General features: G+C 43.5%; 1 protein-coding gene across 12 annotated transcripts in view; it reads left to right on the top strand.

Moving 5' to 3' along the window:
• LOC129674066 (1-phosphatidylinositol 4,5-bisphosphate phosphodiesterase beta-4) overlaps positions 1–15288 on the top strand; it is a 382363-nt gene that overhangs the window by 347504 nt on the left and 19571 nt on the right. For all 12 annotated transcript variants that reach the window (XM_055604042.1, XM_055604240.1, XM_055604786.1 and 9 more), the window contains one exon: positions 12776–12891. In XM_055604042.1, the coding sequence (XP_055460017.1) occupies positions 12776–12891 (116 nt within the window). The remainder of the gene's footprint in view (positions 1–12775; positions 12892–15288) is intronic.

The raw sequence follows: 15288 nt of genomic DNA, 5'->3' as shown, positions 1-15288 counted from the left end.
CCCAGTGTCTTAGTTACTTTTCTATTGCATGACCAAGGCAACTTATAAAGGAAAGCATTTAATTGGGGTCTCACGGTTTCAGAGGGTACGTCCGTGACCATCATGGTGGAGAGCATAGTGACAGGCAGGCATGGTACCGGAGAAAGCTGAGAGCTTACATGTTGGGACCACAACCTCCAGGGAGAGAGAGACTCAGACCCTCACTGAGAATGGCATTGGAACCCTCACCCCCCAGTATGTACCTCCAACAAAACCGTACCACGCGGTCCTTCCCAGACCCTCACAGCCTCCCCAGTACATACGAGACCGGACCATGTGGTCCTTCCCAGACAGCAGACAAGACCAAGCATTCAAACATATATGAGCTTATGGGGGCGTTTCTCATTCAAGCCAGTGTGCTCCATTTGTGATACTCAATTCATAGCCCAAAGAAGAGGACAAAGATATGTGTGTCTGTGTGTGTGTGTGTGTGGGGGGGGGGGGGTTATGAAGACAGAGATGTTTAAAGTTTGGATTTTATTTTCGTTGCTGATTTGTAATAGTTTGGACTGTGGAAAGGCCATAGGAAGGGAAAAAGAAATACAATTACTTCAATCATTAGGAATAAAGTTGGTGCCCAGGTACTGCAGTCTAATAAAACAGGTTTTCTCTGTCATTCAGTGGCCTCTTGGTGGCCATTGTGCTGGTCATAAACATGAATTTCCTTAGCTCATTCAGTAGCCCTTCAACTTACAACTGTGGCTAAAAATAGCAGCAGAGCTAGCAGCAGCTAGAGGTCAGTGCTTATTTGCATGATCTTATCCTAGATGGTAAACTCTCTCAAGTAGCTTTTTCACACTCAAGGAAATCAAAATCAGTTAAATCAAGTCCTTTAGCCCCAGAGTTGGGAAGCAGCAGGGCTGAACCCTAGCCATCAACATTCTTTTTTTTTTTTTTAATTACACTTTATTCATTTTGTATCCCCCCATAAGCCCCTCCCGATCCCATCCTCCCTCCCGTTTCTGCATGAATGCCCCTCCCCAAGTCCACTGATAGGGGAGGTCTTCCTCTCCTTTCTGATCTTAGTCTATCAGTTCTCATCAAAAGTGGCTGCATTGTTCTCTTCTGTGGCCTGGTAGGGCTGCTCCCCCCTCAGGGGGAGGTGATCAAAGAGCAGGCCAATCAGATTGTGTCAGAGGCAGTCCCTCTTCTCATTACTAAGTAACCCACTTGGACACTGACCTGCCATGGGCTACATCTGTGCAGGGGTTCTAGGTTATCTCCATGAATAGTCCTTGGTTGGAGTATGAGTCTCTGGGAAGTTCCCTGTGTTCAAATTTTCTTGTTCTGTTGCTCTCCTTTGGAGTTCCTGTCCTCTCCAGCTCTTACTATTTCCCACTTCTTACATAAAATTCCATTCACTCTGCCCAACAGTTGGCCATCAGGCTCAACTGCTTTGATAGTCTGCAGGGCAGAGGCTTTCAGAGGCCCTCTTTGGTAGGTTCCTAGTTTGTTTCCTGTTTTCTTCTTCTGGCTTTCAGAGGCCCTCTGTAGCAGGTTTCTAGGTTGTTTCCTGTTTTCTTCTTCTTCTGATATCCATCCTCTTTGCCTTTCAGGTGGGGATTGAACATTTTAGTTAGGGTCCTCTCTCTTGCTTGGTTTCTTTAGATGCATAGATTTTAGTGAGTTTGCCCTACGTTGTATGTCTATATGAGTGAGTATATACCGTGTGTGTCTTTTTGCTTCTGGGACAACTCACTGCGGATGATCCTTTCCAGGTCCCACCATTTACCTGCAAATTTCATGATTTCCTAATTTTTCATTGCTGAGTAATATTCCATTGTATAGATGTACCACAATTTCTGCATCCATTCTTCAGTTGAAGGGCATCTGGGTTGTTTTCAGATTCTGGCTATTACAAATAAAGCTGCTACAAACATGGTTGAGCAAATGTCCTTTTTGTGTACTTGAGCCTCTTTTGGATATATGCCTAGGAGTGGTGTAGCTGGATCTTGAGGAAGCACTATTCCTAGTTGTCTGAGAAAGTGCCAGATTGATTTCCAGAGTGGTTGTTGAGGTTTACATTCCCACCAGCAGTGGAGAAGGGTTCCCCTTTCTCCACAACCTCTCCAGCATGTGTTGTCACTTGAGTTTTTGATCTTGGCCATTCTCATGGGTGTAAGGTGAAACTCAGGGTTGTTTTGATTTGCATTTCCCTAATGGCTAATGAGGTTGAACATTTCTTTAAGTGCTTCTCTGCCATTCGATATTGCTCTATTGAGAATTCTCTGTTTAGCTCTGTTCCCCATTTTTTAAGTGGATTACTTGGTTTGCTGCTTTTCAGCTTGTTTAGTTCTTTATATATACTGGATATGAGTCCTCTGTCAGATAAAGGGTTGGTGAAAATTCTTTCCCAATCTGTAGGCAGTCTTGTTTTGATGACGGTGTCCTTTGCTTTACAGAAGCTTTTCAGTTTCATGAGGTCCCATTTATTGATTGTTGCTCTTAGAGCCTGTGCTGTTGGTGTTCTGTTCAGGAAGTTTTCTCCTGTACCAATGAGTTCGAGGGTATTCCCCACTTTTTTTTCTGGCCTATTTAATGTGTCTGGTTTTATGTTGAGGTCTTTGATCCCCTTGGACTTCAGTTTTGTGCAGGGTGATAAGTATGGATCTATTTTCATTTTTCTACATGTAGACATCCAGTTGGACCAGCACCATTTGTTGAAGATGCTATCTTTTTTCCATTGTATGGTTTTGGCATCTTTGTCAAAGATCAGGTGTCCATAAGTGTGTGGGTTTATTTCTGGGTCCTCTGTTCGGTTCCATTGATCCACCATTCTGTTTCTATGCCAGTACCATGCAGTTTTTATAACTGTTGCTCTATAGTACAACTTAAGATCAGGGATGGAGATACCTCCAGAAGATCTTTTATTGTAGAGGATTGTTTTAGCAATTCTGGGTTTCTTGTTATTCCATATGAAGTTGAGAATTTTTCTTTCCAGGTCTGTAAAGAGTTGTGTTGGCAATTTGATGGGAATTGCATTAAATCTGTAGATTGCTTTTGGTAAAATGGCCATTTTTACTATGTTAATCCTGCCAAGCCATGAGCATGGGAGATCTTTCCATCTTCTCATATCTTCTTCTAATTCTTTCTTCAGAGACTTGAAATTTTTTTCATACAAGTCTTTGACTTCCTTGGTTAGGGTTACTCTGAGGTACCTTATGTCATTTGTGGCTATTGTGAAGGGTGTTGTTTCCCTAATTTCTTTCTCAGCCCTTTTGTCTTTTGTATACAGGAGGGTTACTGATTTTTTTGAGTTAATTTTGTATCCAGCCACTTTGCTGAAGGTGTTTATCAGCTGTAGAAGTTCCCTGGTGTACTTTTTGGGGTCACTCACGTATACTATCTGCAAATAGTGATAATTTGACTTCTTCTTTTCCAATCTGTATCCCCCTTGATCTCCTTCAACTGTCTTATTGCTCTAGCAAGGACTTCCAGCACTATGTTGAAGAAATATGGGGAGAGTGGGCAGCCTTGTCTTGTCCCTGATTTTAGTGGGATTGCTTTAAGTTTCTCTCCGTTTAGTTTGATGTTGGCTATAGGCTTGCTGTATATCGCCTTTACTATGTTTAGATATGTGCCTTGTATCCCTGATCTCTCCAATACTTTAAACATGAATGGATGTTGGATTTTGTCAAATGCTTTCTCAGCATCTAGGGAGATTATCATGCGGTTTTTTTTCTTTCAGTTTGTTAATATGGTGGATCACATTGATGGGTTTCTGTATATTGAACCATCCCTGCATACCTGGGATGAAGCCTACTTGGTCATAGTGGATAATATCTTTGATGTGTTCTTAGATTCGGTTTGCAAGTATTTTGTTAAGTATTTTTGCGTCAATATTCATAAGGGAGATTGGCCTGAAATTCTCTTTCTTTGTTGAGTCTTTGTGAGGTTTAGGTACCAAGGTGACTGTGGCTTCATAGAATGAGTTTGGTAATGTTCCTTCTGTTTCTATTTTGTGAAATAGTTTGAAGAGAATTGGTGTTAGCTCTTCTCTGAAGGTCTGGTAGAATTCTGCGCTGAAGCCATCTGGTCTTGGGCTTTTTTTGGATGGGAGACTTTTGATGACCGCTTCTATTTCTTTGGGGGATATAGGACTATTTAGTTGATTTACCTGGTCCTGGTTCAGCTTTGGTAAGTCAAATCGATCAAGAAAATTGTCCATTTCATTTAGATTTTCAAATTTTGTGGCATATAGACTTTTGAAGTAAGTCCTAATGATTGTTTGGATTTCCTCAGTGTCTGTAGTTATGTCCCCCTTTTTATTTCTGATTTTGTTGATTTGGGTGGTGTCTCTCTGCCTTTTAGTTAGCTTGGCTAAGGGTTTGTCGATCTTGTTGATTTTCTCAAAGAACCAGCTCTTGGTTTCATTGATTCTTTGAATTGTTTTATTTGTTTCCAATTGATTGATTTCAGCCCTGAGTTTGATTATTTCCAGCCGTCTACTCCTTCTTGGTGTGTCTGCTTCTTCTTTTTCTAGGGTTTTTAAGTGAGCCATGAAGTTGCTTGAATGAGCTGTCTCGAATTTCTTCTTAAAGGCACTTAGTGCTATGAACTTTCCTCTTAGCACTGCTTTCATTGTGTCCCACAAGTTTGGGTATGTTGTGTCTTCATTTTCATTGAGTTCTAGGAAGACTTTAATTTCTTTCTTTATTTCTTCCCTGACCCAGCTGTCATTTAGTAACAAGTTGTTCAGTTTCCATGTGTGTGTAGGCTTTTTGCTATTTCTGTTATTGTTGAGGTTCAGCTTTATTCCATGGTGATCAGACAAGATACAAGGGAGTATTTCAATCTTCTTGTATCTATTGAGGCTTGCTTTGTGACCAACTATATGGTCTATTTTGGAGAAGGTTCCATGAGGTGCTGAGAAGAAGGTAAATTCTTTTGTGTTTGGGTGTAAAGTTCTGTAAATGTCTTTTAGGTCCATTTGATTCATGACCTCTGTCAGAGACATTGTTTCTTTGTTTAATTTCTGTTTTGTTGACCTGTCCTTTGTTGAGAGTGGGGTGTTGAAGTCTCCCACTATTAATGTGTGGGGATCTATATGTGGTTTAAATTTTATCAATGTTTCTTTAACAAATGTGAGTGCTCTTGTATTTGGGGCATAGATGTTCAGGATTGTGATGTCTTCCTGGTGGAATTGTCCCTTGATGAGTATGAAGTGTCCTTCCCCATTTCTTTTGATTAATTTTGGTTGAAAGTCTATTTTATCAGATATTAGAATGGCTACTCCTGCTTGCTTCTTGGGTCCGTTTGCTTGGAAAGTCGTCTTCCAACCCTTTACCCTCAGGTAATATCTATCTTTGTGTCTTAGGTGTGTTTCTTGTATGCAACAGATTGCTGGGTTTTGTTTACATATCAATTCTGTTAATCTGTGTCTTTTTATTGGAGAGTTGAGTCCATTGATGTTGAGAGAGATTAATGACCAGTGGCTGTTAGATCCCTTGATTTTGATGTTGGCTGTGGTCATCAGGTTGTGTGCTTGGTTGCTTTTTGTTTTACTGTAGTAAGGTTAATTATTTCCTGTGTTTTCTTGAAAGAAGCTAATTTTTGGGGGTTATATTTTCCCTTCCAGTGTCTTCTGTAATGCTAGATTTGTTTGTAGGTCTTGTTGAAATTTGTTTTTGTCATTGATATCTTATTTTCTCCGTCTATGAGGACTGAGAGTTTTGCGGGGTATAGTAGCCTAGGCTGACATCTGTGTTCTCTTAGGGTCTGCATGATATCCGTCCAGGCCCTTCTGGCTTTCATAGTCTCTGTTGAAAAGTCAGGTGTGAATCTAATGGGTTTGCCATTATATGTTACTTGGCCTTTTTCCCTTGCAGCTTTTAGTATTTTTTCTTTGTTCTGTATACTTATGGTTTTGATTATTATGTGGCGGGAGGATTTTCTTTTCTGGTCAAATTTGTTGGGTGTTCTGTAGGCCTCATATATTCTTATTGGCCTCTCCTTTAACTTGGGGAAATTTTCTTCAATGATTTTGTTGAAAATATTTTCTGGGCCTTGGAGAAGGAAGTCTTCTTTTTCCTCTATACCTATTATTCTTAGGTTTTGTCTTTTCATATTGTCTTGGATTTCTTGGACGGTCTGTGTCAGGAATTTTTTGGATTTAACATTTTCTTTGACAGATACATCGATTTCTTCCATTGTATCTTCTACACCTGAGATTCTTTCTTCCATCTCTTATAGCCTGTTGGTTATGCTTACCTCTGTAGTTCCTGTTTTCTTCCCTAGATTCTTCCTCTCCATTATTTCCTCCATTTGTGTTTTCTTTAATTTTTCCAATTCTATCTTCAGGTCTTGAGTTGTTTTGTTTACTTCCTTCACCTGTCTGATTGTACTTTCCTGTTTTTCTTTTAGTTCCTTCAACTCTGTTTCTTTCATTTCATTCAGTGCTTTAAGCATTTCCTTTCTAAAGGCCATAAACTGTTTGGCTGCAGCTTCCTCTATTTCTTTACGGATGGCAATATTCTGTTTGAGTTTATCTTCCTCTATGTCTTTACGTATCTTATTTGTTTCCTCTGTTATCATCTTCATGAGCATAGTTGTTAGGTCATCTTCTTGGATTTCAGTTGTGCTGAGGTGTCCAGGGCTACTTGCCCCTGGGTAACTGGGTTCTGGAGATGCCATATTGCTCTGTCTTTTGTTGCTTGAGCTTTTACGCTGGCCTCTACCCATTGTGCTATCTTAGGTGTTTGGGGTTATTTTCTGGTGGTTCCTGGGGATCCTGTGGTGGAAAGAATCCCCTTTGCAGAAAGCTGGTTTTTCCTGAAGGATGTCTTCTCAGCTTTTTGGGTATAGTCCCTGGATGGCTGGCGTTTTTTCAGGAGTTGCTGCTGCTCACCTCAGGGATAGAGACCTGAGTGGTAACTGTGTTCTTTGTTAGTCGAGAGGGTTCTCCTCTCACCCAGGGAAGTCGTGAGGACAACTGCCCTGTTTCTGGGTTTCTTGCTGTAAATTTAATGATCAGCTGCTGTGACCCAGTTGGACATCTGGCGCGCAGCAACTGTTTGTGCCTGTGTCTGGAGCACAGCTGAGTGATGGCGGCTCGGCCCCGCTGGTCTGCTAGTCTTTTTCCAGGGAAGGACTGGGTGATTTAAGTCAGTACAGTTTCCTTCCTTCCCTGTGGATTCTCAGGAGACAGAGACTCCCCGTCTCTTTTTTTGCCCTGGTGCACACTGCTCAGTCTCCGCCAGCTGGCTGGCCACAGAAACTGCCTGTGTCTGGAGCACAGCTGAGTGATGGCGGCTCAGTCTCCGCCAGCTGTCTGGTGCACAGAAACTGCCTGTGTCTGCCTTTCCAGCCTTTGGGAGCCTGGGTGTCTGCCTAAACTGGGTAATTTTCCCGAGACTTTTTCGGGGTGGGGGTGTCAGCTGAGTGTTCTGAGATCAGACCAGCCGTTTCCCTCCCTGTGTGTTTGCACCAGACAGTGGAACTCATTCGCTGGTGCCCTGGTGCCCACAGTTCTATCTCAGGTGGCGAATCAGGCACGCAGGCAGGCAGGGCTCTGTACCGGAGCCTGGGTCCCCGGCTCTGGCTCTGGGCTGGCTCCTGGGGCACCCATGGAACCCGAGTCTTTTCCAGGGGATATCTGGGTGACCTAAGGTCGGTCCCAATCTTTTCCTGTACCGTGGGGTTATCTCTCGACTGAAAGTTCCAGTCTCTGATAGTGTGGTGCACACGGTTTAGTCTAGGACCATGACCAGAGACACTGGCTTGTGGCTCTGGGCTGGGGCTGGGGCTGGGGCTAGCGGCCGGCAGCCAAGCGTCTGGCGGAACCAGGATTTCTTCCGCATTTTAGCCGGGTAAGTTAAAAGCTGATTGAATCCCCACTGTGGGGTATCCTCTCACCTGGGAAACACAATGACTGTGTTTTATGGCCGCGAGTTCTGATTGTTGGTCACTATGCTGATCCTGCTGTGCTGCTCAGAATGAGAGTCCTCCCGGCACCGCCATCTTGCCCCGCCTCCGCCATCTAACATTCTTACTGTATTAATCATGTGGATATTAGATGCTTCAGTAAGTAAATAAGGTCCTCTCCCTTGGGCCAAACACAGTGACGACACATAAGATATTAGGATTTTCTTAGTTCTGTGGAACTTGGCCTACTCAGTAAGTACAGGTGCGTTGGTTCCCTGGTTTCTTGGTTTGCAGGCCTATGTTGCTTGGTAGGGAAACAGGAAAATACACAAATTGTCTCTCTGTGAAATTGAGGGTATTAGGTGGCCTTTTTTTCACCTGAGGATTCCCTGACCTTCAGTCTGTCTACTTTCCTCCCAGGTTAAATGGAACATCCATACCAGTTACTGACCCTGGACCCCATAACGGCTGGATAAGTCTAAGTTACCTTCTTTGTAGAAAGTAACTCCATGGTTCTGAAAGCCCCTACGTTTTAATAAGATATAAATGGATATTTTAAATCTCCCTAAATCCTGCTGTCTGACTTTGTGAGGATTTCCATTATAACTGGATAATGTGCATTTTGTGGAGGAAATATATTTCAGAATTCTCTGGAATAAGTAAGGGAGTTAAAGCACAACAGGAAAACATGGTCCCCGTCTTGCCCGCTTCTCAGGGAGCTGCATTTGCCTGCTTCTTTTCCATGCTCTCTTACACTTCAGAAGCTGAGGTCATACTGTGCGTTAAACGCTTATGAATGGACCCCTCGCTCACATTAAATATGCTTTGCTGCTTAGCCTGCGTTGTGCTTGGGAAGGCTGAGTTTGGGAGTCTCACATAGAGCTAGTGTGGTGCATGAGACTAACACTTACTCAGTGCCACTTTGCATTGTACAAACGTCAAGAGTGCTCTCCACAGCCTGGACAGGGATAACTGAAATCTGGAGATTGCTCTTTGCTGGAGAGCTGACACTGTCAGGCCCTGGCTACACACCCCTTGCACTCTCTACTTTATAAGACCACTATCTGCACTATTTGCGTCGTCCAAGTTCTTGGCACATAATTACTTTCTGCATTGGCAGTGGCCACCACCCTTTTCTCTCCTTCCTGTTCCTTCCCACTTCCCCTCCCATTCAGATTCACTCCCTTTCTGTCTCTCATTAGGAAACAAACAGGCTTCTAAAGGATAATAATGGAATATAATAATTAAAACAAAAACTAACACCTTAGAATAGGACATAACAAACCAGAAGGAAAAGAGCCCAAGAAAAGGCATAAGAAATAGATATAGGTGCTGAGATTCCCCTGTCGCACACTAAGAAATACCATAAAAACACTAACCTGAAAGCTGTAATGTGTCCCCGAAGGACCCATACAGGTACTTTGAACGCTGCCTCAGTCTCTGTGAGTCAGATGTGTGTCAATGCTGTTGATTCAGACGGCCTTGTATCCTCGGCATTCCTCATCCCCTTTGGCTCTTGTACTCTTTCCACCTCCTCTTCTGGATGGCTCCTTAAGCCCTGGGGGGAGGGATTTGATGGAGCCATCCTGTTTAGGGCTGAGTGTCCCAAGATCTCTAACTCTTTGCGTATGGTCTACCTGTAAGGTGTCCATACCTGTTCCCATATGCTTCAGGAGGAAGCTTCTCTGACGATGGCTAAGCAAGACATTGATCTATGAGTATAGCAGAAGGTCATTAGGAGTCCTTTTGTTGCTGTGTTCTTTTAGTAGAACAGTGATGCTTGTTTTTACCCTAGGTACCTGATCTATCTGGTCTCAGGTCCTTAGTCACTCAAGCAGTGTGGGGTGTGGTTTCCATCTTGGGGAGTGGTCTTAAAGCAAATCAGATGTCGGTTGGTAGCTCCCACAAGCTTTGGTCAGCACCGCACTAGCTTAGCTTGTGAGCAAAGAGTTGGCAACTGTTTGCGTTTCTCTTTTGGTAGTGTGAAGAGTACCTTCCTTTACCAACGCTGCTAGCACTGAGGGTGAAGGCTCTTTGTAGCACAATGAAATATTACTCAACAGTTAAAACAAGAAAGTCATCAAACTCACAGATAAATAGATGGAGATAGAAAGAAATCATTCTGAATGAGATAACTGGGACACAAAAAGCTAAATATGTTATTTACCCACTTATATGTGGATGTTAGTTGTAAAGTTTACAATCTATAGTCACAGAGGTTAGGTACAAAGTAAGGGACTATTGTGAAGGTGGAGGAAGACAGATCTCCATAGGAAAGGTAAATAGACTAAATAGTTATGAATGGGTGGAGGGGAGGCTGGAAGGGAGGGTCGGAAAAGGAGGAGAGGGAGGACAGAGAGAATAGGGGAGAGACAGCTAAAATTAAGGGCCATTTGAGGAATAGTATGGAAACTTAATGCAGTAGCTTCCTAAAATATACAAGGCAATATATGAAGGCAGTCTAAAGGAAATCTCTAAATAACGGGTGAGGCAGAGCCCCAACTGGACATGTGTTGTCACCAGTTGAAGTTTCCAGGACCAGGAATGGGTTACAATTTGACTCTGATTGAGTCATTGTCAAAAAGGGGTCCCATGGAAACCCCGAAGCAACCAAGGCTATTGCCAAAACTATAGTTTACTCTGTACAAACTGACAGCAAGGCCCTGTTGCTGAAGATAACACCTGCACAACTCAGTGAACATGGAAATGTGTTTTAAACGCTCATCTCTCCAGAGTCCATTTCTAAACATGAAAGTTAGCTACAAGATGAAACGGTGAATGACAGTGTGAACATAACAGTTGCCTTTTGAAAAGAAAGCCCTAGAAATGTGTCTGTGATATAGGGTAGGATAGTGAGACAATAAGAAAGGAGTAAAGAGTTCTTGCCTGTTTATGGTCAGCTGCTTTTGACTCTTGGAATGCAGCTGATTATTAGGATTCTAAGTGTTTCTCAACTTCTAGAACCACTTTTTCAATTTGAAGTAGAAAGTAGAGTGGAGGTTCTTAGGAGCCCATTAGAGCAGACACAAAAACAGTAAAGAAAATGGTAATCCCACCTAACAGGGAGTCTTGAGGTCTCAACCTAGGGTCACTTTCATTAGAAGACAAGTATGCTTTTAATTGGTTTTATCTAGATTTGATCACAGTCAGAAAAGTGGGAGCATTTATACTTGTCCGGGGTCAAGAGAGACTCAGTGTATGAGGCCCTCCTGTGTTCTCCAGAGGAAAACCGTGAGACCTTACCTTTTTTTTAATTTTTTTAATTTTATTTTTTTATTAGTTACATTTTATTAACTCTGTATCCCAGCTGTATCCCGCTCCCTCATTCCCTCCCAATCCCACCCTCTCTCCTTCATCTCCACCCTGCCCCTTTCCAAGTCCACTGATGGGGGGGACCTCCTCCCCATTCATCTGACCCTGTTTTATCAGGTATCTTCAGAACTGGCTGCAAAGTCCTCCTCTGTGGCCTAACAGGACTGCTCCTCCCTTGGGGGGTGGGGAGGTCAAAGAGCCAGCCATTGAGTTCCTGTTAGAAATAGTCCTTGTTCCCCTTATTATGGGAAACCAATTGGTTACTAAGCTACCACGGGCTACATCCGGGCAGAGGTTCTAGGTTATATCCATACATGGTCCTTGGTTGAATGTCAGTCTCAGAAAAGACCCTGTGCCCAGATATATTTGGTCCTTGTGGAGCTCCTATCCTTTCCTCATCAGACTAACTCCCCTTCTTTCATATGATTCCCTGTACTCTGCCGAAGGTTTGGTTATGAGTCTTTGTATCTGCTTTGAAAACACTGCTAGTTAGAATCTTTCAGATGCTTTCAGTAGACTCCTGTCATACGTTCAATGCACATCCCATCTGAGACCTTACCTTTATGGGACCTCCCTGTTTTCCCTTCCTCCAGCTCAGTCACTTCTTAAAACAACTTGTAGCTTAGGCCTGTGGCACCAACATAGATGAGTCAAGGAAAGTAGCCCTGAAACTTGCACCAGTCTAGCATTTTGATAAAGCTGCTACTGAAAATGCTGTTCTTGGCTCTGCATGCAGTGTAACTGGTAATGTGTAGGCCACTTCTGAACAGTTGCAGTTCATGATGAGGCATCGACTGACACTCAACCAAGGACCATCTATGGATATAACCTAGAACTTCTGCTCGGATGTGGCCCGTGGTAGCTCAGTAACCAAGTAGTTTTCCAAAGTAAGGGGAACACGGACTATTTCTAACAGGATCTCAAGGGCAAGCTGTTTGATTTCCCCCCCCCCAGGGGAGGAGCAGTACTGTTAGGCTACAGAGGAGGACTTTGCAGCCAGCCCTGAAGATACCTGATAAAACAGGGTCAAATGAAAGGGGAGGAGGTCCTCCCCTATCAGGGGACTTGGAAAGGGGCAGGGAGGAGACCAGGGAGGGAGTGTGGGGTTGGGGAGGGAATGAGGGAGCGGGATACAACTGGGACACAGAGTTAACAAAATGTAACTAAAAAGAAAAATAAAATTAAAAAAAAAATGTTACCTGTGTTCAGAGGGTCGAAGGGTGCTGGCACAGTGGGGATCATACTTCACTTCTCCATATTCCCCCAGTTCAGTAGAGCGCAGACGGCTCCTCAGCTTTTCAGCGCTGGATGTGGGTGCCGCTTGAAAGCAGAGCTTCCTTTTGAAGTGGTGTGTTCATTAGGCTGAGGCTGGACACTCCCTTTCTAGGGATACTCTTGAATGTTGTGGGGGGGCAGCTAGAAATGTGCCCAGTTCTAAGACTGTATTACTTACTGGCTTTCCAAACACTCAGGAAGAGCTGATGGGAAAAGGCTAGCTTGGCAGGGCAGGCTTTTCCTTCGACTAAAGTCTGGCTTGTAACTGCAAACTCTTCCTGCTCAGGAGCACAGCACCATGCAGAAGTTGCACTGCACGCAAGTTGACAAAATTGTGGCCCAGTACGACAAAGAGAAGTCAACACATGAGAAAATCCTAGAGAAGGCGATGAAGAAGAAGGGGTAAGACCAATGGTTGATGCTTGAAGCTTTCTCCCTGTAGCTGAGTGGCCTTGCACAGCCTGTGGAGACCGCAGAAGAACCTAATAGTCCTAGAAATTAAGAGAAAAAATATTTATAAAACAAAAAGTTACAACCAACTCTCAAGTGAAAGAGTTAATCCTAAAACTATTTATGGCTAAATCTTCTTTTGAAAAAATTAGAACAATTTACCATGAGCTAAAGGTTTTGGGAACTCCATTGAGACCAATCTAACCCACAGCACCGTAGGGGCTGATGCGTCATAAGCACACTGCCGACTGGGACCACATGGTTACGGATGCTCCTAGCAAACACCCCTCTGCATGTCCTGTTCAATGCTTCCAAACCCTTTATAATAAATAGCGACATCACACTACACACACATATATGTTCTACTTCTTTCAGACATCATCTCATGCCCAGTTTTACTGAAGGAGGCTTCAGTAGATTTTATGATTTTTTAAAATGTTTTGAGGCCTTGCTGAGGTTTTCTAGCCTTCCATAGTGTGAGAGGAAAGGAAGAAATGAGTGTTCTTCTACTTTTTTCTTCTTTATTTTTCTTTAATGTCCATTTAAGATATTACCTAGAAAATTAAGGATCTGACCTCAGAATGGATTGGTTTTGTTACAGTTTCTGGTCCCCAAAATTTTAATTCCGTGACATGGAGCCAATGTGCTCTGCTTGAGGCTCCAGTGGAGGATGGTTAGGTAATGCTGGAGCTCAGCTTTGGGAGCTCCTTCATTTTTATTGCAGTTATGTTTCCCGGGAAACACGAGCAAGTCCGTGCATGTGGAAGCAATCTGCCTTTTGTTTCCCCCATTGTTTCTCTGTGTTTCATTGAGCATGGCTTGTTGCTTTGAACACATTTGGACATAAAATATATTTGAGTCAGGACAAGTACAGCAGCACATCTCATGTACCCATGGAGATAGGGGGAGTGCAAAGATGTCTGTGTTGTTTATTTTTATGTCACTGGCCACACTACCTGACACAAACACAGGAGGGGTGTTTCTCGCCCCTGGATCCATCCTGTTGTGGCAGAGCAGGCAGGCAGAGGCGCTGGTCTTTCCCATCAGCAGAAGCATGTGGGAAAAGATGTTCACATCACTGAGGAGCAGGAAGCAGAGGGCAGGACAGAATCCAGCAGCATTTATAACTATCAAAGCCACCCCACCCCGACCTGCTTCCTCCAGCAAGGCGCTGGGCTCCATCAGCCTCCCAGAACATAGCCACCTGGAAGCAAGGGCTCAGAACACGAGCTTCTAAAGACACATCACACTCCAACCATAGGCCTGCTTTACATACTTCTGACCATATCAGCAGTATTGTCTTTTTTAAAGTTATTTTCTCATTTTCAATGAAACTTTAAAACAAAATGTTGAAAGGGAGGTATAGACCCTAATAGCATGTTTATAAGGGGCAAAGTTTTCAGAATAAGCATCTGATGAGACCTGATAGACTAGGGCCAGATGGAAGGGGAGGAGGACCTCCCCTATCATTGGACTGGGGGAGGAGAATGGGAGAAGACGGAGGGTGGGATTGGAAGGGGGAGGGGACTACAGCTGGGACACAAAGGTCATAAACTATAATTAATAAAAATTTTAAAAATTAAAAATTCACCAACAAAAAAATAAACTTATTTTTATTTACATGTCAACTTTCAACAAATAGTCTATGTTTTATCTTCCTTGCTATATTGAAATTTTATTCTTTTTATTTTTGAAAATTATTTTTTGTTATTTTTGAGAATTTGATATGCATATCCAGTGAAATATCCACTCTGTGTCTTCTCCCTTTGGGTCTCCCCCACTTCTCTTGGCAATCTTCCTCCCAACTTCATGTCTGCTTTTCATAAACCACTAAGTCCACAACCCATGCAGGTGCTCTTGGACTGACGCTGGTCTGAGTCAGGATTTTCCCCTGTCATGGCAGTGCAGGAGTTACCCACATCCAGGGAGTCTTACACCAGCTGCTTAAGGATGCTGACTAAAACCCATCATTGCATTTACTGTGAGAGTTTGTCTGGAAAAAGCCAGAGGAACACGTCAGCTTGCTGAATAACAGACTGGAGAAGAAACACACTGAGCGCCAGTCCCTGAGGAGCAATGGGTGTGATGAGAAAGGCCATCTGCAGGGAGAGATTTCTTTGCGAGGGTGCAGCCTTGTGAGCCGGGGTGTGGTGAGCCATTACAGACCTGCTGAAGACAGAAGCCCGGTCCTGTCCTGTCTTCGGCAGTGGTGTGGGAAAGAAAGTATCAGCTCCGACATAAGCAGTGATGGCTGCTGGGCAATTGCCTGGCATGTATTTCCTACTCCCAAGAGAGCAAGAAGGCCCTCCCCACACCCCTGTCCCCTGCCATGCCCTCCCCACACCCCTG

This window comes from Psammomys obesus, unplaced genomic scaffold, assembly GCF_907164565.1.
Source record: "Psammomys obesus unplaced genomic scaffold, mPsaObe1.curated_primary_1811, whole genome shotgun sequence".
NCBI lineage: Eukaryota > Metazoa > Chordata > Mammalia > Rodentia > Muridae > Psammomys > Psammomys obesus.
Note: the sequence above shows the minus strand (reverse complement) of the source record. Positions and strands in the feature narration are given on the sequence as shown.